Source organism: Drosophila sulfurigaster, chromosome 3, assembly GCF_023558435.1.
Source record: "Drosophila sulfurigaster albostrigata strain 15112-1811.04 chromosome 3, ASM2355843v2, whole genome shotgun sequence".
In the NCBI taxonomy this organism is placed as follows: domain Eukaryota; kingdom Metazoa; phylum Arthropoda; class Insecta; order Diptera; family Drosophilidae; genus Drosophila; species Drosophila sulfurigaster.
The window spans coordinates 42,233,604-42,259,361 of record NC_084883.1 but is presented as its reverse complement, the minus strand read 5'-3'; the positions used below and the strand labels follow the sequence as shown (position 1 = coordinate 42,259,361).

At 41.6% G+C, this 25,758-nt stretch overlaps 4 protein-coding genes across 4 annotated transcripts; 2 read left to right on the top strand and 2 right to left on the bottom strand.

The window, feature by feature from the left end:
- The first annotated feature begins 2,445 nt into the window (after positions 1 to 2,445).
- LOC133842421 (alpha-(1,3)-fucosyltransferase C-like) lies at positions 2,446 to 3,910 on the top strand. Its single transcript, XM_062275496.1, has 2 exons — positions 2,446 to 3,359; positions 3,426 to 3,910. The coding sequence occupies exons 1-2, from the start codon at positions 2,539 to 2,541 to the stop codon at positions 3,817 to 3,819; spliced, it is 1,215 nt and encodes a 404-aa protein (XP_062131480.1). The 5' UTR covers positions 2,446 to 2,538; the 3' UTR covers positions 3,820 to 3,910.
- Positions 3,911 to 4,018: 108 nt separating this feature from the next.
- Positions 4,019 to 5,715, top strand: LOC133842420 (3-galactosyl-N-acetylglucosaminide 4-alpha-L-fucosyltransferase FUT3). The gene is made up of 2 exons (XM_062275495.1): positions 4,019 to 4,981; positions 5,046 to 5,715. Exons 1-2 carry the CDS (start codon positions 4,125 to 4,127, stop codon positions 5,452 to 5,454), a joined length of 1,266 nt encoding a protein of 421 aa, XP_062131479.1. The 5' UTR covers positions 4,019 to 4,124; the 3' UTR covers positions 5,455 to 5,715.
- A 4,518-nt stretch (positions 5,716 to 10,233) lies between these two features.
- On the bottom strand, positions 10,234 to 11,687 carry LOC133843414 (uncharacterized). The gene has a single exon (XM_062276940.1). The coding sequence runs from the start codon at positions 11,597 to 11,599 to the stop codon at positions 10,322 to 10,324; it is 1,278 nt and encodes a 425-aa protein (XP_062132924.1). The 5' UTR covers positions 11,600 to 11,687; the 3' UTR covers positions 10,234 to 10,321.
- Positions 11,688 to 19,779: 8,092 nt separating this feature from the next.
- Positions 19,780 to 24,097, bottom strand: LOC133842821 (cohesin subunit SA-2). Its single transcript, XM_062276075.1, has 7 exons — positions 23,912 to 24,097; positions 23,697 to 23,856; positions 23,468 to 23,641; positions 23,199 to 23,400; positions 21,175 to 22,652; positions 20,693 to 20,995; positions 19,780 to 20,567 (listed from the first exon to the last, which is right to left on the bottom strand). Exons 1-7 carry the CDS (start codon positions 23,986 to 23,988, stop codon positions 20,067 to 20,069), a joined length of 2,895 nt encoding a protein of 964 aa, XP_062132059.1. The 5' UTR covers positions 23,989 to 24,097; the 3' UTR covers positions 19,780 to 20,066.
- Positions 24,098 to 25,758: the final 1,661 nt, after the last annotated feature.

The window sequence follows — 25,758 nt, the reverse complement described above, 5'->3', positions numbered from 1 at the left end:
CCAGTGAAAGTGAGAAGGGAAAACCGTAAGAGAGTTTGTCCGAGTCGGCAGCATCAATAAGCAGGCAGTTAGGCAATAATTGGAACGCGTAGATAGCACCTAATTAGGGTGCCGTTGCGACTGACAACTTTAGCGCCACTAGCGCGGGTGGTCAACAAGAAAAAAAAAAAGGAACAGCATCGAGGCTAAGACGGACACACCCAGCAACATGCAACACACAAGCGCTGTGGCAGCTGCCTAGGCCAATGCCACGTTTGCCACTTCGATTAGGTATCCTGAAGATTGCCCAACTGCCTGGCCAACTCTAACAAGACGGAGTTTGTTTTTGTTTTCGGGTGTCGCCGACGATTCGTTGCGTTTCATTTGTGGTCCAAGACCAAGCTGAGATAATTACATGTTAATTCGTGCCCCCTTCGAACAAAATTCCTCTCTGTCTCTCTCTCCTCTTGCTTGATTCTTTAATCCGAAGACAGCGCAATCAAGTCCAATTTGAGCGGCGTCTCTCTGAGGTGGCGACTTTGCCGCCGGCGTCCTTTCTTTGTTCTGTTCTTATTTCATTCGTTCGTCGTTCGTTGGTTGTATCGAACCGCTGCGGATCGATAATTAAGCAGTTGCCAACAATGTGTGCGGCACACATTTAATTGAGGCTAAGGACACCTTCAACAAACCGACGACTAACCGACTAAATGCCTGCCACGCGGAATGTCTGTGTCATGTGGTCAGACACAAAGTAAAAAAAAAAATAAAAATAAAAACAGGTAAATCACATAGAGAGCAACTCAACTGGCAGGCCTATTAATAACTTTAATTAAAATTGTGACTTTGGTAGCCGCCATCTCCATCATCATCATTGGCTTGCACATTTGGAACTGGAACTGGAACTCTTTGAGAGTGTGGGAACCAAATTATTCAAATCTTTTTGCCCAACCGAGGAGCCATAATTCTCCTCCAGCGCGCTCTCTCATATGCATATTTATTGCATTTTTCGACGCGGCAACGCCCCCAAAATTCACAATGGAATTTCAATTCCATTCTCTGACTTTGACTTGCTTGCGACGTGGACTTCAGAAAATCGCGTTCAAGGAGCAACGCTCAGGGATTTGGATTCTGTATTGGACCAGTCCTCAGTCGCCAGTCTCCAGTCTCCCAATCTACAAATGCATTCATTCGTATTTTGCCGTCTTTTGTTTTGCTACGCTTTTTGTTTTGCAACCGATTTGCCATCTCGTTCAGTTGCCTTTAAACTTTGGTCGTCATCGTCGTCGGATTCGCAGGAATAATTAAAATTTATATGTGTTTCGTTGTTTGCATCTCGTTTTTCGGTTTTCAACTTCGTTCCTCGCCTCTTCTAATGTCAAGCAAGCTGCACTCCAGCTTCCATTTCGTTCAGCAACAGTGTTTCCAATCCCCTCCATTTCAATCGCAATCCCAATTCTGGTCCCGTCTGGCACTTTGGCAATTCCATTTCACTTTCGCACATAAACGGGGCATTATTTATCAAGCGCTGGCGCTGCCAATTTGCATGGCAACTGTTGCTACGTGCCCCATTGCCGTCCTTCGACTTCTTCGATCTTCTTCCTCATTTCTCAACTCTTTCTCTCTTGTCAATGTGAAAATTGCAAGCTTATTGCCCGTTTTCATTTTCAGTTCTTTTGTTGCACCTATTGTGTGTGCGTCATAGGCGTGGCAAGTCAACAACACAAAGAGCAGCGACACATCAACACGTTTCCCCATCCAACTCGAGCTCTTCAGCTTCAGCTCTTCTCAGTCTCAGCTGGCGCGACATCCTTGGCGAGTTTGCGTGTCGCATTTGAAATGAGCTGCCAAATGAATATTTGCGAAATTGCAGTGATATATCATCGATGGATTGACCAGGCCATGCCCAGAACGTGCCCAGTTATCCCACCTCGCTTCTCCTCTGCCTCCTCCTCCTCCTTCTTTATTTCCGCTGACTAGCAAAAAAAAAAAAGCAACTGTGGGAATTACGCAAAATTTCTGGCGGATTGTCATGTTTCTGATGGTTTTTTGGCAAAAATGATTGATTACTTTGTTCCTGTTTCAGTTCCTGCCCGACTGCATGAATTCTATCCCGCCATGGAAAGTGCCAAATCGGAAATTCACAAGTTCCTCATGTGCTAAAGCACCAAGGCACAAACTTCAAATGCGAGGCGATACTTTTCAATCGAGACAGAGAATTGCAAATTTTGCGATAATTCATTCACATGACAACGAAATTGCGTTAATGTAATCGACTGGTGATTGATTATCAATTTACATGTGTTAGGAATGAACTAGATTGGTTCTGCTTTAAAGGTGTATTTTTGTATTGTTTTGGTTGAGTTTTCAATAAAGGAATCTTAGAAAATAAAAGGAAACCATGTAGAAATTTAATGTTTTGCCGTTTCAATGACGTTTAAGGTTAATGTTAAGTTTGTAATCTCAGAGTTCATCGTAGTTGGCGCAGATCAGTAAGCAAATTCCATCTCAATTCGATATTCAAGACAATTATACAATAGTTGGATAATTTATTTATCTAAAATGCCAAACAATCAAGAAATTGAGTTGACGGAACTGCAAAAAGTGGAAACACCTCGGACCCGAAATGAAGATATTCAAGCAGCGACTGATGCAGACATTGATGGTGAAGTATCAATATATACACGACCACGCCCACGCCCAAGTGTTCGCGCCTCCCGCCGCAATCCATGGAATCTATTAAACGGTCGTTTTATGTTAGTTCTGAAGTGGATCTTCTGTCTATGCGTAATCCTTTTGCTCATTTACTTGATGCCGCGGACTTATAAAAACAACGTCGACAATCAACTAAGAACACCAACGGTTATTATATGGAATGAGGGATTGGAGGATTATAAATGTCCCTGCATAATAACGGGAGTACGTAATTATGCCAGTTTAATAATAGATGCTGTCATCGTTAATGCTGATCGACCCTACTCTTTGTTGGGTTTGGAGAAGATTTCGCATGCAGAAAACTTTCTACTTGTGTTTGCAGCAAAGAATCCATTGATTATTGCACAGAATCCACTAACGCAGTATAGTCCATATTACTTCAACTTTACCATGAGCTATCGTTTGGACTCGGATATAAGATTAGCCGAATACTATTTCTCATCGCTGACTCTTCAACCAGTCATCAAATTTGATCAGCCGGACAGGAATTTTATGATGAATACGGAAATGAAATCTACGCTTCGTCATCGCCTGGAGGGAAAAGAATTCCTTGCAGGCTATATATCGTTCAATGATACTTATACTACCAGATCACAGATTGTTTACTTGGAGAATCTGCAGCAGCACATGAATCTTACCGACATTCAAAACTGCGCAATAGTCAATGAGTAACTATAAGAATCTTAATGCTTTGCAAACATATCATTATAAAAACTATTTAAATTTTCCCTTAGCTGCTCGTCCTACAAATTTATGCTGATCTTTGAGCCTACTTCCTGCCCGGACTTTGTAAATTCATATATATATAAGGCCATGCTGAACTTTGTGGTGCCCGTAGTCATTAGTCCAGGAAATATTAGCCAACTCGTTCCTCCCGGATCTTACATAGATGGCGCCGATTTTGTGTCACCCGAAAGATTAGCACAATTTTTAATCAAAGTTGGCGCAGAACCGCATTTATATGCACAATATTTCTGGTGGCATTCAAAGTATCAGCTCAACCAAATAAGACAACCCTATTGTTCTATCTGTGCTGAACTGAAGAAGCCGAAGAGGCAGCGTCAGCCCGAAGAGTTCTCCAAGTGGTGGACACAATACAAGTGTCAAGTTAATAACTATTATTTCTAAGTAACTAAATAGTCTTTGATACATTTTATTACTGCTTTTAATAAGTTTGTAGCTTGTACTTCAACATAATAAATATATAATTAAGAAACTATTCGAATTTATTTTGAATTTGTCGAAAAGAAGGAAGAAATAATGAAGGCCTAAAATTAATATAAAAAACAAATTAGCCTGTCTATACTATATCATATATTTATTAAAATAACTAAAGCCTAAGTTGGCCCAGCTCTGTCTTTAACATAAATTCATGTTCACAAAACTGTTAGCTTTCAAAAATCAAATATTAAACGATTGTTAATCGATTTGAGATGCCAGCAGACAAAATTCTTAGCGATAAACTTGATGCCCAGTTGGACAACGAATCAGCCAAGGAAACATTGCTTCAACGGCATCATTCCTTTCATCTGCTGCCCAATGATGAAGTATTGAATCCATCGAAGCCAACACCAACTCATTCCCGTCCCCGTTCAATGAATCCTTATCACTACGTTGGCGGTCATCTCAACAGAATCATTATAAGATGTATTCTAATCTTATGCATAATCAGTTTGATTTTGCATTTGCTGCCACATCATCGTCTAAGCACCGCAATTAGTCACAAATCCAACGGATTAGCTATATTAATTTGGAATGAATCCGAAGATGCTCCCGATTGGACGCCACTGCAATGCGGTTGCCTGGTGACCGCCAATCGTAATTATTACAAAGGAAACATTGATGCTGTTGTTGTCAACGTGGATCGTCCTTACTCTCTACGTCAGCTGAAGGATATCAAGCACACACCCAACTATCTGATGGTGTTGGCAAGCACATCTCCCTTGAGTCTGGCACAAAATCCACTTTATGGTCATGCCAACTCTCCGTTTAACTTTACAATGAGCTACCGCCTAGATTCGGATTTAGTTTGGTCATCGCATTTTTTCTCCAAGCCAGGCGAACTCAATACCCGAGTGCTGCAATTTGATGTGCCAAATGAGAACTTTATGGAAGCTTGGACAGTGCAGCAGCAATATGATTTCCGCATCAAACTGAAGAGAAAACACTTGCTAGCTGTCTACATGATGTACGCAGTGAATGATTATTCGCTGCCCGAAAGTCTTTATCTGCAGGAACTGCGCAACCACATCGAACTCGATGCGTTTATGGGCTGCAATCAGTATCAAGAGTAAGTCGAGGAATCCTTTTGAAAACACCTTAAGAAATACTTTTACTATACACTCTCCCCTTAGCTGCTCTCACTACAAGTTCATGCTGATCTTCGATCCCAGCGTATGTCCGGACTTTGTGCACCCTCAGTTCTACATGGCGCTGGATTACTTTGTGGTGCCCGTGCTCATTGGTGGCAGCAATCTAACACAACTTGCTCCACCCGGCTCCTACATAAGCAGCCAACAATTCAGTTCACCCAAAGACTTGGCTCAGCATCTGAAGCAAGTGGCTGAAGAACCAATGTTGTACGAACAATTCTTCTGGTGGCATTCCAAGTATCGGCTGCAGCAGATCAAGCAACCTTACTGCGAACTGTGTCATCGACTACAACAGCAGCCACGACCACATCGCAATCCTGACGCGTTCCTCCAGTGGTGGACTCAATACCAATGTTCGAATAGCACCAATCGCTTGGGTTGGTCGGCCTGATGATCTGTTAGCGAGTCCCAATCATAATTATCGCTCGCCAAATTGGCCGAGTTAAATATTTTTATTCCACGGAATTTCGGCGGCACTCCATTGACCTCGCCGACGCGACGCGACGGTTTTAAAGCCAATAATTATACTCTTTCGGGTTTGCCCTTTAAAAACTTTAACTTTGTCATAAAGCCTGGTTTGCCTTTGTCTAAATTTAACGATTTTTGTTTTGGATTTTTGGTACTATTAAAAGTCTTGAGGATTTTGATCAAATTTCGGATTTGAAAAGAATTTTGTTGGAAAGGGATTTTAAACTGTTGTTGGGTACAAGCTTAAATATTTTGATAGAAGTTTTCTTAAAGTATTTCTTAAACTATTTCATTGTTAGTGATTCCAATAAATCGTAAATTTATTAAATTTAAACAATCTGTAATTAAAATTGCATGCAAAGATTCAAAATTATCTACATATTCTTCGATTTTTCTTGTGGATTTTCAATACAACTAAAAATTTGGGAATTCGCCATACTTAGAATTTGAATAGGATTTATGTTTAAGGAGATTTACTAATGTGGAAGTTTAAACAATTTGATGGCAGTTTTCTACAAGTATTTCTGAAAGTATTTCCTCAGAAGTTTCATTCCTTATACAATTTTTAATAAAATACGCCTGCAGGGTATCTACAAGTCCATCTCCCCCTAAATCCTACCATGCTTAATTGTGTTTATATATATTTTTCGCAACTGGTTCTTGGAATGCTTGGGATGCCAACTCGTGCTGGACGGCTGCCGTATTGTTGTGTGCAAAACTTGGCTTAGGGAGAGAGAGCACCGCATTTTGGGGTGACCATTTAGAGAGGCAATGCTCTTTGGGGTCCATTGTGACTCAAGGGTTTGACAAAGTCTCGCTGTCGTTGCTGCTGCTGTTGCCTGGGAAATAAAGCGCAGGGACGCGTCAACACTGAAGAATAGATAAAGCAAACAGAGAGATTGGACCAGGCCAACCAAGGGGGAACTCTAAGCTGAGAACTGTGAACTTGAGAGACCAACGAGTGGGCGACACGATGTGAACGACGTCGACGACGACGACGACGACGGTAAGGTGCCAAGACTAACCAAGACGATGCAGACAATGCACGAAAAAACAAACAGAATTGTCATGGGAAATATTTCACGGCATTGCGTACCGCTTCTCCACCTTCTTCTCCACCTTGGCTGCTGTCCATGGCTCCATCGTCGTCTGTTGCTGGCACATTTCAAAACGGTATCACATACACAAAACACTTTTCTTCTTGCCACACACAATATTTATAAGTTAAATGCTTCACTAAACAATAAGCCAAGAGTGAACTGGCCGGGTCGGGCGAGTGGCCGGCGCAAGGGCAACAACAACAGCAACAACAACAAGAACAAAAACAAGACCGGACTGAGAGAATCCCTCAGTCCACTTGCAGGCAAAGCAAAGCCAAAGCCAAGTCAAGTCAAGGCGATAATGAAACTGACGGGCGTCAAGCACATCGAACCAGAGACTCCCAGCCTTCTTTTTGGGTTGACAGGTTGTGTTCTTATTCTTGTTCTTGTTGTAGTTGTAGTTCTTTGGTTCTCAGTTCTCGGTTTCTTGGGAAGGTTCTCATCACGGCATCTGCCTCCGCAATGGTTTCTCTGTTTGCCCATTCTGTTATCAACTATTACAATATTTTTGTTTAATTGACAAACAGGTTTATCATTTGACGCTCCAACTGTTTTCCCACAGTCATTTTCGGTCAGGTTAACTATTAAATTGACACCAGACTCTCTTTCCATGCAATGCCAATCTGAATAGGGAAACTTTGGCACAAATTTGGCAGTTGGATAAGTTGACAATACACATTTAAAACTGATAAGCTTTGAGAATGCTCAATTTGCTTTAATTCAAATTTAAAATATTTAAACTGTTACCAAAACGGGATCTTAGATTGATTGCTTTGGCCACAGTCTCATTTTGGGCAATTAAATTCAAAACTTAACTACTTGATCACGACTTGGTGACTCCAGAAATCTTTAGCCAAGCTCCTACCTATTTAATGTCTTCATTCAAACGCTTTAGACAGATTTCATAAACTCGGCAAGTAGAAAATGCTTTAGGGAGATTAAAGAGCTTCTGCTGCTTTGCTGTTTCAGCTTCTGATGCTTCTGTTGTCTGCAGTCTGTAGTCTCTAGTCTGTTTGTGTTTGTTTTGGGCTCTTCCCAGAGCAGCTTCCAACTACTTTGTGGCAGCATTGCGGCGCACCCGATTTCTCACCTGGAGGCACCGCATCATTGAGCCTGACCAAAGAGAGACGGCGACGACGATGGCGACGGCGACGTCTGCCGCGATTGCCGCGTTCGACTCGTTTTAATTTGTTTGTTTACATTTTCCAGGCAAGAGGAAGAGCACGAGCAAGAGTAAGAACGAGCGCTGCATGGCTTTTCCCAGCATGTCTCTCGGGGGCACATTTTGTTATTTGGTGGGCAAAATGTTGGAAATGTTTGGAAATAGAAGTGGAAAGGGACGGGGGGGAAAACTTGTGTATGTGTTGTACCGCTTGTGTTTTGGTGTTAACAACTCGACACTTCATTAATTGAAGTTGAAAAAGTGCAGCTATAAAAAGACTATTAAGTTTCACAGAGCAGCCCACAATGCCCCAACAATAATCAAAGCGAAATCTCTAGGGCATTCTAGAGGCTGAAGTTTTCGTGGCAAGTGGCAAGTGGCAAACTGGATGAGCGGCACTTGCAATCAACTGGCAGCACAGCAGCATCCAGCATCGATCGCATTAGACGCAAATTTGATTGCCTTCTCAAAAGTTCAATGGTTCATCAATTGACTGCTAGAGAGCTTTTTCATATTTTCTATTTTCTTTTTTATTTTTGTGTGTATGTTTACTCGACACGACTCCACACATACTAGCACATAAGTGTGGCATCAATGAAGCCACTTTGATTCCTGATGCGCGAACATCACAATTAAAGATTTGCCAAGTGAGATGAAAATATTTCATAACTTCGAATATGATTATTAAGTGAAGAGATTAGCTAAAAGGGAATCAATAACAATTGCATCAATAGGAAAACAACTCTTCAACTATTTCTACACTATTTTTCTTTTCGAAATGTATTCGATCTCACTCACATATAAATATTGCAAGACTCGAACGTCGCGAATGCATTGTGTTGGTCATAAAAATAAATCTATATGCAAATGTGCAGTCACAGAACGAACAACAGCAAAGTTCGCGGACTAGAGATACGAGCGTTGACTGCACCTAAAAAACAACAACCTCTGGAGGCTGTGTGCACTGTGTAGCTGCCAAAAATAGTCTAGGTGACAGTCAAGGACTTGGGGCAGGAGTGCAATTGTTGAGGCCATTACCATTACCTTTACATTGGCGCAGAGGCGTCTCCGACGCTTACAAAATGTGACAAGTTGCGGAATTATTTTTCGCAGAAGATGTTCTTTACCTCGCCAGTGTCTGGCTGCGTGCAGATGAGCCGAGATTGATAAGCAGGCGACGACGACGATGAGGACTACGAACTGCCTTCAGGCTTTAACCCGTGCCATACTCGCAATGTTCCAATCCCACCAAATCCAGTCTCGCGTTTGAGATGCAACTGCGCAGATAATGCGAGCGATTTATGTGGAAGCTTTTACAAAAACAGAGGGGGAGAAGAGCAAAGAAGAAGTCAGGCAGCAGTTGTTGACAACAGTAGCTGAGGCAGCAATTTAACAGCGATTACAACTGGCAATGGCATTTAAGTGGCCATTGTCAGGTTCGCGATCTGCGACTCCCAGCGACACCCCGATAAGCTGCCGCCTGGCTCCAATTCGCATGTGGGCGATCTCCAGGCAAAGCATCGCCTCCTGCTGTGCTACTCGCATTGAGGTGGCAACTGCGATTCGAATAGTTGAAGGTGTGATCTCAGAGGCAGCTAAAAGTGGCGCTTAACATATAATTAATGATGGTTAGGTTGATACTCTGCATTGTATAGTACTCTATAAAGCATGATACTCTACAAAGAATTGAACTAGAATGTTCAACAATATTACCTCATTTAAAGAAAGCAAAAGGTAAACAGCTCCCTAAGGGGTGCGGTATTATTCGCAATATGTACCAAGTTAATATACTAAAAAATACTGAAATATACTGAAGGTTATATTTGGTATATCGATATAAGATTACAAAACAAGAAAGCTACAGTCGAGTGTGCTCAACTATTCGGTATTATTCTTAAAATATACCAAATTAATGTATTACAAACTACTGAAATATACTAAAGGTTATATTTGGTATATCGATATAAGATTACAAAACAAGAAAGCTACAGTCGAGTGTGCTATTCGGTATTATTCTCAAAATATACCAAATTAATGTATTACAAACTACTGAAATATACCGAAGACTATATTTGGTATGTCTATATATGATTACAAACCAAGTAAGAAAGTTACAGTCGAGTGTGCTCGATTATTCGGTATTATTCTCAACATATACCAAATTAATATACTCAAGAAATACAAAGATAAACCGAAGGCTATATTTAGTATATAGATAACTAAATATTCCATACAGTACAAAATATGCCAGATTGTCAAATAAAACAACTAAAACCCGACCGCAGCATCTGCTGTTTTTCATACAGAATTATTTCTTTAACAAAAATTCCCAATTTTCCCCCTGAATTACAATTAAATTCAATCAAACAGTAAAAGCTTTCAATGTAGTCGAAACTAGTTCAAACCACACTCAAAAGCCGCAACAAAATCAGCTTAAGAATTGTTAGTTACAGACTACTTTAAAGCAAGACTTTATTTGAGTGCAAAACTAATCAAATGCTTGAAAGACAAATAGCAAAAGTAGTTTTCTAGCGTTTGCAAGGCTCGGAGGGCGCCTTAGGTGGAAACACAGTCTTTGACAAGTACGTATTTGGATTACGTTGAGCGGCAACATCATCCGCCCACAACTTGTTCAGATACTTTTCCAACTTGTCTACAATATCCAAGCTATCGGCATCGGAGCAAGTGGTAAACGAGGAACTAGTTTCATCCACAATTGAACTTGAGATGGGATCCGAATGGCAAACATTTGAGGATTCATTGGCGCTGTCATGTACACAATCGATGGGACAATGATGATTCTCCCAATCAACCGAAGGCTCCTCGGCGTCCTCATAGCTTGTATCGCCACCATCTTCAGTGGCCAGATTCTTCGATGACTTCTGCGGCTGCTTATCCTCCAAGCGATACCACTTGACCTTGTACGAATCCTGACCACACTCGCCATACAACTCGCCCGTTAGCTCATCGATGTTGCACTCACAGATGAGAAGCGGTGAATTGCAGTTGTGGCAACGTGGCAGCTTCAGTTCATGGTTGACAATGGGGCGTGGTCGCTTCACCCTCACACCAGGCATTGCCTTGGGCACCTGAAGGCCACAGAGAATGCATTCCTTGGGCAGATCAGCACAATCCGCTAGCTTGAACTTTTCGCGAACCTTTTCTCCTGGCTTCGGATGTCCGGGTATCTCCTTCTTCGAGCAATTGCGGCACGCACATGTTGGCATCATCAGCGGATTCGAACGGGCGCTCATGCGGTCATATAGACCACGGTAGACCAGACTGATTTGCTTCTCATAGGATTTGTGGGCCCAAAAGAACGCCGTCTTGTAGTTGTCAAAGATCTTGGCCGTCTTGTAGGCGGCATGCAACCAGGCGGACTTCTGCTTGTGTATCACCATGGCATCCACAATTGGATTGCTGATCGTCCTATCCGGTTTGCCGTGAAAGAAAGCCTTGAAGGCACGCTTAATGATCGCATAGGTGAGCATCGCCTCCACACTTTCCATTTCGCACTTGATGCGCAACGCTTGCAACATGTCATCCCGATGCAGATGCGTATTCTGAGGCGCCGTCGGCGGACAACGCGTCCGAATCTTTTCGTGGTAGACAAAGGCACGCTTGATGATCGATTTGGCATTGCAGGATTTGTTGGTATTGATGCCACAGATGACCATTATCTGTGCCAAACTCTTGGCAATATCCTCGATGTTCTCCTCAAAAATCTGATGCGGATCGAGCTTCTGTTTGCAATTGCAACAGCAACGCTCCGCTTTAGTGCTGGCAACTTTATGTCCATTGTCCATTTTCAAAAAAAAAATATGCGCAAAATGTGTTTACGTGATTTTCACATTCAATTTTGTGTCAACAATTTTGTTATAAAACAAAAGGCAACTACTTTATACGAGTACGAGGAGTGAAAACTACATCAATTAAAAGTATTTAATGCCAGTATTTATCGCATCTGTTCCACTGTGGCTCTTGGGCTGGGCTAGTTGGAGACCACCACGCGGCACCACGGGCAGACCAGAGAACAATCGGCTCGAGCATGGCCTGCAATTATGCTAAATAGATAGCTTTGATAGCTTCATTGGGCAGAGCCATCGGTATAAATAAGAACAAGACAAGCCAAATGGCTCTGTTTGGGATTCTGGGACTGTTGTGTCAGACTAAATTGTTCAAATAAATTAAGTTGTAGCTTTCAAAAAGCAAGAAAACAAAAAATACCCGCGCCGTGACAGACACCAAAGATGCCAGCCAGCCAGCCACAAATGGGTGTGGGGATTGGGGCAAGCAAACAAGTTGTCCGGACATACAGAGAAATGTATGTATATACATATATATAGAGATAGCTAGAGATAGATAGATATGTGGATGGATGGATAGATCGGGGCCGTTGCCTCACAGAGGCCGCCGTCGCATTGTCATTTGATAAATTATGATATTTGATCAATTGTTGAACAGTCGGGAACTCGGATGGAGACCTCAACGTCGAAGTCGACGTCTGCTGCCTAATGAAATGGCTTTCTACGTGTGCTATGAGCCCCTTCCCCTCCTTCCCCTACTCCCCCATGCTTGTGAAAGACCCGCATCAAGTTGCCGATTGAACTTTTCTTGTATTTACATTGTAATGGCATCTGGCGAGCAAACACATCTCCAAACAGAACACAGCACAGCTCAGCACTGCCAAGGCGAACCCATTCCAAGCAGCCCCATTCATCTGCATAGCATTGAGCACATAATAGAATTGAGACTCGACGTCGACGACGACGACGACGACGAAGATGCCTCTTTATTGTGGCTAATAGGCTCTTGTGGCTTTGTTGTTGTGCCGCCGCCGATTGCACACACACACACACACACATACAAAGCATAGCAAGGCAGTTGCATCGTTGTGGACAGCATCGCTTAGGTGCTGCTGCCGCCGCCTTCCCATTGGCATTTCAATATGTGTTTGTGGATGTGGATTAATGAATGGATGACACGCTGGACATGCTTGGTAACGTGTTGCCTTGCTTTGGCTTTGGCTTGGCTTGGCTTTGCCTGTTTACCATTCATATCCATTCATTGTCGGCGCAGTCAACAGGCCTCTAATTATGTGTAAAGGTGTTGTGTGTGTATGTGACTGCTCCACGAACTCTCTACCTCACTCCCTCCCTCACTCACTCCCTACCTGTCTTTTTTTGTACAAGGGTTAATTAGTGTTGTGTTCAGGATTCAATGTCGGCTTATATTGATGTTCATCAATCGATGTTGCTCTCATGTTGCCACAGCTACTGTGTCAGCTACTGATTTCAACATTTTTCTTTGATTACAGGCTTCACTTATGACAAATTGTTTTGTTTACAACGCTCTCTTTTACTCTTTCTACCTACATCCAATATATATGATATAATTATTAATGTGTAGCCAAGAGTTTGCGATAGAGCAGAGAAAGCAATTCAAGTGTCAATAATTAAATTGACACAGGGCAACTTGTGTGTTCACTTTCATTTGATATCTGTCGAATTCAGCTGCTGTCGTTCTTTTTTTGAGCAAAGTTCAAAGACCCAAATCCACCAACGACGACAGCTGATGCTGAGATGCTGCCACTGCTGTTGTTGTTGTTGTTGTTTTTGTTGTTGCTCCTGTCCTGCGAAGGACCATTTGCACTTTTATTGCCCTCAAAATCGATGCGAGAACGCCTTGAAATGTATAAACAATATGTATAGAAAATGAAAGGAGAAGAACGCGCCAAGTCATCATAAAATGCCAATGTAATGAAATAAATTTAACACAACATTTGTTCTCTCGCGCTGAATGGACAGCTCTGTAGCTTCTTCCCTTTACCCCGCCCCTGGCAATCTGTCTCTCTTTCGTGTCTGTCACAACAACGTGAGTGGATGAATGAAGCTGCGAGTTGGTGTTGGTGTTGGTGTTGGTAGAAAAGCAACACAAACCCATAACAATCAAAAGGGGGCACAAATATTTTCAATAATAAATCTATTTGATGGTCTTCTGCCAGCGGCACATTTATCAGGGCGCATCCCAATTTTATGAGGCGGCAAACGCCTCATGGGACATGAAAACCACTTCGGAAGGATGCGTTGACAGCAGGCCAAGTCGTTAAAAATCACAAAATGACGCTCTACACATGATTAATTGTTCAGGCCCGAATGCCAAGAGGGCTTTTTCCAATATGCTCTGCTGTCTGCTCAAATAACTCCCCAAAAATAAATAAACTAACGAGAGGAGGGAGGGAGAAACAAGTGAAAGTCAGCTGTTGTCACAAACACTTGTCACTTGCCCCAAGCCAGACATATAACTCCAACATTTTATGCATCTTGTTTCATTCTCTTTTCTGTTTTTTTGTAGTCGAGCGTGGACATGTCGGTCATTTAGTTTGTAATTAATTTCTGTTCACTTTTTGGTGGCCTCTCTGCATCTGTTGCACTTGAACGCACCTACCAAAGAGAGGCTGTCACTTGGGGTCAGAGATCTTATGACACCCTCACTTTATCACACATCGCCGTATGCGACACCATCTGTCTGTCGATGTTCTGGTCACTTGTGGTCACTTGCTGCCGCCACAAAAACTAATTGTCCACTTTGTGATCCGTGTCGCTTGATATAAATATCGCATTTAATTGATCTGTCCAAGTGTCGCACGCTTGACCTAAACACTAAAACTGACCTCATCCAACTGAATGAATTACAAAACAAACTCGTAATTTGCAATCCTAATGATCCGCAAAGGTAGACTTAATGAAGCAAAGCATTAGAAAGGGATCCCCATTCCTGAAGGGATTCGATCTTCAAAACACATACAATATTTAGGAAAATGCGTAGAAAATAATAATAAAATAATAATAATAAAAGATAACATTAAGAATTAGAAAAACTTAAACAGAAAATTTACTACGAATTTAGCCAACAAATAAGCAATTATATAGACGATTAACATTTATTCTTTTCCGTCTTAATGATCCTTTAAGTAAACTAAATTATCAAGCTTACAAGCTACAATAAATGGAAAATTGTTCAAAAATGTAATATAACATCATCATTTGACATTCAAAAATATTAAAATCAACTGCTGAAGATAATTAGAGATTCCCCCAAAAATATCATTAGAAATATGTATATCGAAATACCTGAAATCAAATAAAAAACAGACAGAAATGAAAATAAAATACACAGAGAATTTCCTAAAGAATTGAAAAATAAATAAATTCTAGACATAAAAAAAGTATAAAAATGTATTATTTCAGTTTAGTTCTTCACTTTCCAAAATTTCCAAACAATAAGTAAAGAAACGTCACACAATTTTGCGACAAGAAAAATATTTTTTTATATTTATAATTTGTAAAGATACATTTAACAACAACGACTACAAAGTATTGCTCCAAACAATTGTCTTGCGGCATTTGAATAAAGTAAATTATATCCACACTTAAAGAACAACGTCTCCCTCATTCAATTTGGAAACTAAGCATCTGTAAATAAATCAACACTCGACAAACGTTAAGAGAAACCCCTTTGTAATTGCTTAATTAAATTGCCACTAAAGTTATAATTTGAGCAGAGCCAGCAGCTAGACAGACTGAAAGGGAAATTGAAAGGAATGCAGGGATTTGGAAGAAAGATAATGCATCTGCTGTTGGGACCGAACACTAAATCAGATTTGCTGACAGGGCTTGACTAATTTTAACCCGGCCTCAATTCCGGCTGCACTTGAGCAACGTTTGTGCAGCTTGCCACGGTGCATATCTGCTCCTTATATCCTTTCAAGTGGATGCTGCGCGTGCGTCCCAAGTGGACGCGTGCTAATGGGGAGCAAAGGTGCAGCAGAAAGGCAATCTCCATGTCAGGGATCAGCGCAACGGATTTGGAAAAACGAAAAACGAAAAAAGGAAAACTCGCGTGTTAATTTATGCCTTGCATGCGTGTCCTTCTGCGCAGTCTCAGCTGCAGCTTGTCTGCCAAAGGACACGACATATGCACACGGCGACATGCCGACACATGACTTTGTTGACACACACACACACACACACACTCGCGGGGTCGAGCTGCTGTTGCTTTTAAGAAGTCCTTAGCTGCATCTAAGTGGTATTTATTGGTTTGCCAAGCGGCGGCGACAGTCACGGCTGCCGGAATGCATCCTGCCGCTGTGCTCAAGGATTGAATTACGCGATGGCGACACATTTGTAAACAGGCGAGTGATTTACTCGACTCAACTACCGTTGTAGTAGGAGACATCCACACACGGCGCGCCTTATTTGCAGTGACATTAGGCACAGCAACAATAACAACTATAACAGCAGTAATAACAACAGGGGCAAACAGATTGTGTCCTTGCCACACGGTTTGCTTTATTTGTTCGCCTGTCAGTTCGAACATCACTCAGTCAGTCAGTCAGTCAGACAGACAGCACGCGGTGTGCAAAGGATCAGCCACTAACTGATTGACAATCTACAAATTTGTGCATTTATCAATGAAAGTTGCCGCTTGTCAAGCAACAACACCGCGACGTCAGGCCAAAAAGGATCTATTCTACATAGTGCAACTTGATGGATCGAGCGATTCATGTTTTTACACGCAACTACGCACCTCGAACATGCCTGTCACAGGGTGTTTAGACATGTTCAAGATTAATGATTAGCCAGTAATTCAATTCAATTACTTTAGTTTAAAATAGTGCTAAGTTGAAAATAATATGAGAAAACAGACATTCTTCAAAGCATAGATTATTAATTAACTTTTAATAAATACTTAAAGGCAAAATAGAATTTCAAATACCCACATTGCAATGCAGCCCTGGAATACGCCACAATTATTTCATTCAAAGCACACATATTGCAATGTAGCCCTGGAATGCGCCAAAATAATCTACATATTTCAAAGCACATATGTACCTTGTGATGTAGCCCTGGAATGCGCCAAAAATATTCTTTCTAGAAGCGAGCAACGACTTTCAACAGGTGTGTTGCAGAAAGATGTATAAATAAATATACATACATATAAATATTTTGTATATTATTTTACACGCACCCACATGCGTGAGCATGCAAACTCACTAACATATCACTACACAATAAAAAAAAACAAGAGCACCGAAAAAAAAATACACTTGCGAAACGGAGACTCCGCTGGCCGCCCGTTGAGCCAACAGCAATAATAAGCAACGTGCGGGTCCGCGGCGATTGACAAACACTACAAAAACACTATTTACACAATTGAAGCGTAGCGCCAACAGCTTGAATAGATTTTTTTTAACACTTTGGAGATTTTGCACAACTCTTGAAACTTTAATGCACAACTTTAATCTTACCCAACGAAATTTGCAAACCGTTTTCAACGCGTCGCTACAATCGATTTTTATTTGCATATTTCTCACAATTTGTGCTCATCGAACAATCGATAATCCATTTTTGGCAGTTATAATTTGGCACGGCAAGTTATCGATAGTTGCCAATTGCTCAGCTTAATGCGAGTAGATTGCCAACAATCACAGGAATTTGCAGTTCGATTGCTTAATAAATTTATTTTGATTGAGCTGGAAGTAGTAAATGCTTATCATTTTTTGCAAACAATGCTATTTTTATTGCCTTTTAAGCTATTTGCTGGGGAGTCAGCAGCAAAATAACTCGCCATTGTTGGGGATTGTCAACTTGCCAAAAAAAAATAGTAGTTGGCAACGCCGCACGCGTTTTGCACGCGTTATAAAACGGCAGCAAATGAAATTTCCCTGCATTTTTTAAGCCAAAAAATAACCGAGAGCAATAAATTGTTGTTAATAACAGTTGCAACCTCCCCCACGTTGGCTGCAGGCAACTGGCAATAAATATGCTCAAATGAGTTGACAGTTGGCAGAGCCAAAAAAATAAATAAAGAGGAGAACGGCGGAGAAGAAACAGAGGAAACCCTTCTTAAAGGGAAAACGAAATGTGAACTCCCAAATAGTTGCAGTTGCGCATTGTGTGTAATACAATTTGTGGCCAGAAATTTGATATGAATCAAGTGCCACGTGTCGTTGCAAAATTTCGGTACATTTCGACTGTGTGGAGAAGGGGTAAGGCAACCCTATAGAGTTGCCCCTTCTGCAGGACGACAGATGCGCGTGTGTCAGAAAATGCTGTTACACTTTTGGCTTGAAACTCGGCCAAGAAACTAATCGAGGCGAAGCGAGCAACGTTTATCGCACAAAACGATCGAAAGGGCAGCAGCAAGCCAAGAAGAATAAGAAGACGAAGGCGGAGGCGTGTGTCGGAGGCGGCAACGCATCTTGTTAAACCGCAACCGCAGCCTTGTTGTCGTTGTGTCGTTGTTGCTGCTGCTGCTGCTTTTGCTGCTGATTCGAATCGCATCGCATCAGCACATCTGTGCCGCTGGCAGTCAGCCAAGTGGCCAACTCTGTTCCCGTTGCCCCGAGAGAGGGCGTGAAATACAATTGTGGCAGGACTCGCTTGCGTCTAGCGGTCTTTAGCCCGTTACGCGAAATTGATGATGAGGGAGCGAGAGAGAGAGAGAAAGACAGAGATCTGGTCTGATCTGTAGATGGGCCAATTTAGATTGCAGATGTTGCCGTGGCTAACGACCTGCTGTCGTTGCTGCTCCCGCAGCTGTGCTGGAAATCTGAACCTCCTTGGAGCTGCTCCTCCATTCACAACCGCTGCATCCACATTTTTGTGGATGGGTCGCTGCTCTAGTTTTATGGCCCAGTTTATGACGTCAGGCGCAAGAGAAACACTTGAACGTCTTCGTAATGCGACACCCAAGCCGGACACTTGGCATGTGCCAAGGAAATGGACATGGACATCAATATGGGTTACCTAAAACCAAAAAACAGAAGTGCCACGACGGCGTCCACTTGAATTACTTCCCAAATTGACAAATGCCGAATATTGCTTGCACCTTGATCCTGCTGTTAATGGGGGTCGAGGGTCGACGAGCGGGTGTCAAAGGACGTGTTAGCTCGTGTGCTTCGTGCACATCCTTTGACAGCCTTTTTTGAGCGAGGTTCATTGCGAGTCAATTTGTCAGCACCCGGCGACGACGACGACGAGCATTCGAATTGAAATTGAAAATTTCGTTGAATGCAACATGGAAATTCGATACATTTTCGGTCGGAGGCAGCTGCCTCTGCTGCAATCTCCCTCCACCGTACAACATTTGATTGAATGCAGGGTGACGGCTTCTCTGCTTCTGCTGCTGCTTCTGCAACTGCATCCGCATATTATGCAACCTTTTCACAAAAAGCAGACGTTAGCTTTCAGCTGCAAATGGCTGCTGTGGAAATGGCATTGACAATCGTCATACAAAGGTCATAATGCCCCAGAATGCCGCAAGGGATGCCTTCGATATCCCATCATCAGTTTCTGTGTATTTGTGATTCGAATATAGTTTTGAAAATATTTCTGTAATACGCTTGACACAAGCAGCATCATGTCTGCATTGCAATTCGAATCCATTCAAGGTTTGAAAATTGAAAGCCCAAAAAGGATTAACAAACTGGTTATGACATCGGTAAGATTGAAAATTGAAAGTTCTGTGGGATTTATAAATGCAATCACAAATTGCAATATAGCGGACGGATGTGTCTAGAAATTTCCGAAATGTGTTTTTAAATATCTTTAATACAGAGAGTTTAAAAGTATTTTTTGATGAAATGTCAAATTTTAAATTTAGTCATCAACGAATTGTCAAATGTTTATAGTGAATAAAAATACTCTTCATATATGTGAAATGTTTTTCGAAATAAACAATAGTAAAAGTATACAAAACTATTTCATACCCAAAGTAATAAATTATTCTTATTTTAGAATATTGTCAAAATTACATTTCTCACCGATTTGTATTGTAATTTTTATTTTTAAATAAAAGTAAAAACATTTATAAATATAACAACTAAGTTAGTAAAACATCGAGATTTTAGAAATATAAGTATTGCATTTATTGTGTTTAGAAATTGTATAATATTGCAATAAGTGTAATTCCATGTGTATAATGTGTATTGGTATGAAAGTTCGATTTTGGATAATTTAATGCAGCTGAAAAAGATCGGTTACATCAAAGGGACTTGAAAGAAAAAATTTGTATAAAGATAATGAAAAACTATTGCCAAATTGCGAACAAACAATAGAATTGTAATTATTGCTTCTGATATTGAATTGCACAGTTTGTTAAACAGAACCGAACTTCGAGTGCTGTTTAATGGACTAGGTGGAAGTTGTTAGTTGTCTCAAATTATCATTCATTGTGTAACAATTAGAAATGTAACGAAATTTCCAAATATTAACGACGACTGCCAACTCTGAGGGAAATCTCCAGAGAGTTGCGATAGGAAAACAACGGTTGCCATTCATCCGAACGACTTGGCAACGGAGCTTGCTCAATGAATTTCATGGACTCCAACACATCGCGAATGTCCTGATCGAGCAATTGTGGCACAAACTGTTGCACGACACTCAGATACAATAGATCCTTGGGAGCAGCCGATGGATCGTCGGGAGTTATTTCTACAGCAAATCTGATCCCAGCACGATGTAAAATGGCCACACCTGAACGCACTTCCAGTGGCTTAATGTAGAACAACTCGGCCAACAATTTGGCCAGTTTTAGCAGCTTGTTGAAATCCGGTGAAGCAGCAGCTTGAAAAGCATTCGGATAGCAGGTCCTGATGCGTCTATAGACCAGCAGACAGGTGTGCATCACAGTCATGCCAAAGTTCGTCGGGTTCATGGACAGACTGCGCTCCATGGTGGCACGCATAATGTCCCCAAAAACGGGATGATACTGAAAAAAAAGAATTAAGGTTAGTTGCTATTTGTATGATAAGAATTTAAACCTACTGTAAATTTAACAATATGTAAAAAAAATAAGTTGAGTCCTAGATTTTTAATCTACATTCCCCGACTCACCTGTTCGTAGTATTGATAGACAACGCAGGCCCGCATCATGGGCATCACATTGTGGAAGACCAGCTTGAGGTAGCTGACCAGCACACGCCGCTTGCTCTGCAGCACATCAAACTGATGCGGTTCGAGCAACTTGGCAACAGATCCCTCAACAGTCCCATCAAAGACATAAAGCTCCAAGAAGGTTTCCAATTGTTCGTGGTCGGTGCGCTTGGATTTGTATTCCAAGGCCTGAATGGATCCATTGCTGCTCTTGCGCAAATGATCCGCAAATAACACAAACAGATCACAGAGATAAACAAAGGCCTGGAAAAGAAAGTTTAGATAGTATTAAAAGTATATATAGTATTAAAGTATGTATGTATACTATATACATATATAGTATTAAACAAAAATCTCAGCTAAACCTTTGTCACTTACCTAGACAAGCAAGTTTAAATAGTATCATATGTATAGTAATAAAGAATAATCTCTGCTAAACTTACATCACAGGCCACATCAGTAATTAATGATTCCGCTTTGATGATCGCAAAGTTGATACTGAAGAATTTCTTCAATCGATTGCTTAGCGTGTAGCACTCATCAGCAACATCCTTGTTCTGATTGGCCAAGTCCTGTACACGCTTCAGATCCCAAGAGAGCGCCACATAAACGATGGACAAATAGTGCGTTAATGCTTCAGTTGGTGGCGAAGCAACGCTGGAATTCGCAGACGCCTGCTGCAGAATGGCCAACAAATTGTCGCTTAGCTGCCACTTGTCCAGATCGAAGCAGGCATAGAATGCCGAAAGCAGACGCAGCGTCATCAGCAGACGTTTAGTAGAACTCTCCGATATATAAGCCAGCCAAGCGTTGGCTGCAATTTTGTAGTTGGTCACAACATTGTTGAGCAGCGTCTCGAGGAAATCACACGGCACCAGCTGCTGCTCGTTGAGACGCTCCAGCGTCTTGGCCCCCATCTGCAGCACCAGCAGCTGCTCCTGCTCGAACAGCAAGTCCTTGAACTGCTCCAGCATATCCGTCAACTGTGAATGCCCCAACGTCATATACTGCGGCAACTCGAACAGATTGCGCAGATCCTGACTGCAGTTGCGATACTTGTGCAGCAGTGTCGCTAAGTGCGGCAAGATGATAGTGCCTGCCTGATCCTTGGCATATGGATGCGGTTGACGCACCAATTCGCCAGTGTATCGACCCACGGGTATCTCGCCGGTCACCGCCTGCTTCACAGCATGTGTGAGTATATCGATGAGCACCGTGGACTGGCGAGCACTCAACGTCTCATCGTCCAGCAGCATGGACACCATGCTCTGCCAAGCCAACACCACGTTGATGTGACCATAGAAAGCATCAACGAGATAAGCAGTGTGATCGTGTTGTTGAAACTCCAGAAAGACCTCGATCAGCACCAGAATGCGTTCCTTGTCCGACGAGGCGTGTTTGTAGCGCAGTGCAACCAATTCGGCTGCCGCTTGTGCCACACCCCGATGGGAGGCAAAGATGAGCTGCTCGAGCACGTGTTGCATGGACATGTCCAGTATGTGTGGCACCACGCGATAGTAGGTGATCAGCAGTCGCACCGACATTTGAGCAAGCTCACTCTCGCTGCTCAGACAAAGTCCCAGCAGCGTGACACGATGGTTGATGCCCTGCTCCAGGCAAAAGGCTTTCAGCTTTGGATTGTGAAAGAGTTGGAGCAGCGCTTTGAGGCTTGCTTCACACACCTTGGGGCAGCTGTCCTTCAGCGCATCATAAATGTGTTGCAAGTGCTGCAAGTCCACAAAACAGTGCGGATACATTTGCAACCAGCTGCCGCACTCGGCAATGCACAGATGACGTATATCATCGACTACGTCGCTGGAGCGTGGCAAAAACACATTGGCGCACATTTGCAGCCAAATCTCCTTAAGCTGCGGCTGCTCCCAGGTCACCAGACTATTTAGTATGGTCATCATCTTGAGAGCTGAGCAATACAAGCAAATAAGAAAGCTAAAGTCGAGTGTGCTCGACTGTGAGATACTCGCTATCCATTTTGAATAGGAGCAATACAGTGCAGTATTGTTCTTGGAATATAAAAGTACTACATTTAAAATGTACCATAGAACGAAAAAAAAATAAAATCCTATTGCTGAAGGCTTCTTTTGCCATATGTTACAAACGTATTTCTTGAATAAATTATACATTTTTATCTAATCGCATCCAAATTTTCAGGAATTATTGTATGTACCAAAAATGTTTTTGCAGGGGCGGAAAAAAAACGTAACGAAATTCGAAGCAAACTTGATCTGTGTGCAAACATAACAAGTGCTGCCGAAAAAAATTAAACCTCTATCTCTTCTAGTCTGTGACATCTAGGTGTTAATACAAACGGACAGACTGACGGACGGACTTGGCTATATATTTTCGGCTGGAGATGCCTCCTTCTGCCTGTTACATTAATTTCTTGGATTTCTTCCCTATGAGTAGCGTGTATAAAAATAAATACTTCTTAAAAATAATCAAAACTTACCTATCAAAGTGCTGGTGTGGCGAAAGGGACGCACCTTCGAATCGGAGCAGACCATGAGAAAGCCGGCAAAAGACTTTAGAAAGCATTTATCGGAAATGATCGAAGTTGTCTGCAGCATGTTCAACAATTGCTGCACAAAATTGCAAATCTCCTCTACATAAGTATCCGCCGATTTCATAATCAAAGGATAAGCGAGGCTTTTCTAAAGATCAAATATTATAGATTAAGTATACGTAGATATGCTAGAAAGATATTTTTCTTTAACGTACATTGCCAAAGTGCGCTGTAGCCATAATCAGAATGTCCATATTATCAAACGGGAACTTTAGATTGCTGGGCAATAGGTATTGACTGCCGCTGGCTTCCAGGACAAACTGCAACAGCTGAATCAAAGCCGCCTTAGCATCTGAGCTATAAAGCTTAATCCAGCTCTCGCAAATGTGCTAAAGATAATCTCTTATAATTTGGAAAATTTCAAAATTTGCTTAAATTTCTCACCTTGGTCTTCAATTTCTTATTGCGCACACGCTTCAGCAAAGTATTATCACGTGGATTGTTGGGACTGCTGTAGGGGAAGTTTCTGGGTTGTGGAGAACACAACTCCATATCGTCTTCATCATCATCTAAAGCTTCTTCATTTTCCTTATTCTCATCGCAACTATTAAAATTTTAGTCACTACAAAATATATGTCATAAACTTTCAATTCGGTTACCTGGAACGTGAAAGCAATTCAGCCAACTCCATCTCTTCAACTCCATTCAATTCGACTTCTTTACTATTTGAGCTCATTTTATTAGATTTTCAAATTAACTATTTCTAAAAGAAAATGTTTGAAAACTCAGTCTCCTGTTTCTTTTTTTTTTTTTTTAAAGTTTAAAAGAAAAAGACTCGAGTCATTCTAAAGTCAGGGAAAATCCGACGTTGATCAACACTACGAAGGGTTGCATTTACAGCGCTGCCAATCTATGTTAAATAACGCTTATCCAGGGATGCGTAATCAAGATGAAAGCATCTAATAAGCTTTATTAACATATTTTTAATTATTGTAACAAATAAATGAATTACATACTAAACTAGTAAGAGTTCCATTCAATATCGTAAAATTAGAACTGTATTCAGCCTTTTTTGTCTTATTCACATTTATATACATTATTCAACGGCAATATTTGGCACTTTTCGGAAGAAGTTGGTCACTTTTTTTTAAACAAAAATCTAACCATCGAGCAAAAATTGAACTAAGTCCGTTCTTGGATAGACGCTAATTTCATAAGTAATAATATAGTAACAACTTTTAAAGGCCATCTTTTCCATTTAGATAATATAGTATGCATATTTATATTTGTATTTACTAAAAAGAGCAAACTAAGCCGGTAGTCTATATTTATCATATGAAACACCTCCCAAAAATAAAAAAAAAACTCCTTCTGCCACATTTAAAATTGTTTTAATTATAACTGAAGCTCTACAAAAAATTGTAAGCCTAACAAAAAGCAGAGAAAAAATCAATGTATTTTCTATTTTAAAGGCTACTACCCTTAACCCTTGTCCACGGATGAGAGTTTCCACTATAATTAGTTATAACAATTACAATTAACTTTAATCATTTTATATCCATTAGTATAACCGATCTGCAGCAAAGCCTTGTTCCTTGAAATTCAATTGTTGACCTTTTAGACAAATAGCTAGATTTCAAGTGTAGACGATAGTTTCCCACCGTTGTGGCAAACCGACATGGTAAACAAGCTGGCGTGGACGTGATCGGTGTTGCGGTGTTGATAGTTCAATCCAGAGGCCAATTACGTGGTCAGTGCCATTCCCACAGGTCGTCGAAGAAGTATTTCGAAAACTCAAAAAAATCTGAAATCCGGAGTCAGGTAGCTTGCACACGGACGGAGAAGAATAACAAACAATTAGGCAGGTCGCTGCCTCCGCGCTGTGCTCCCACAATGATACACAAACAAAGCGCAAATTGGGCAGCCACTTGTCGGTCAGAGAGAGACGGAGAGAGTGAGAGGGAGTGAGATCTGAGAGAATGCCGCCGCTAGCGAGGTCGAGGCTCGAGGCTAACAAGGACCAAATAATCGGCCTCTGCTCCCAAAAAGCGAAACACAAATATTGACGTTGCTTATCGCACGCGATCTTCGAACAAAACCAAAACCAAAAAAAAAAAAAGAACCACCGCCAAGGAGGAGATCAGAGTGCCGCCACCGACATTGCCATCATTGCCGTCAAACAATCAAACCGCCAGCAGAGTTAGCAGCCACCGATCGACTGATTGACTGACTGACGAACTGACTGACCACTTGAATGACTTGGCAACTTTGATGTCGAATTATTTCAATCTGCGCTGATGACGCGGCTCATTCCGCGATGATAAAAAGCTGGCGATAACAATATTTTGGGCATTCCTGGAATTTAACACGGCCTGCCACGCCCCCGCCAACCGCCTTCGCCCTCGTGCTAAACACACACACACTCACACAACAAAACAAATTGGCGCACGCAGACGGCAGCTGCCAATTCGACAGCTCCTGTGATTGAAAGATCAATCGAGTGTGG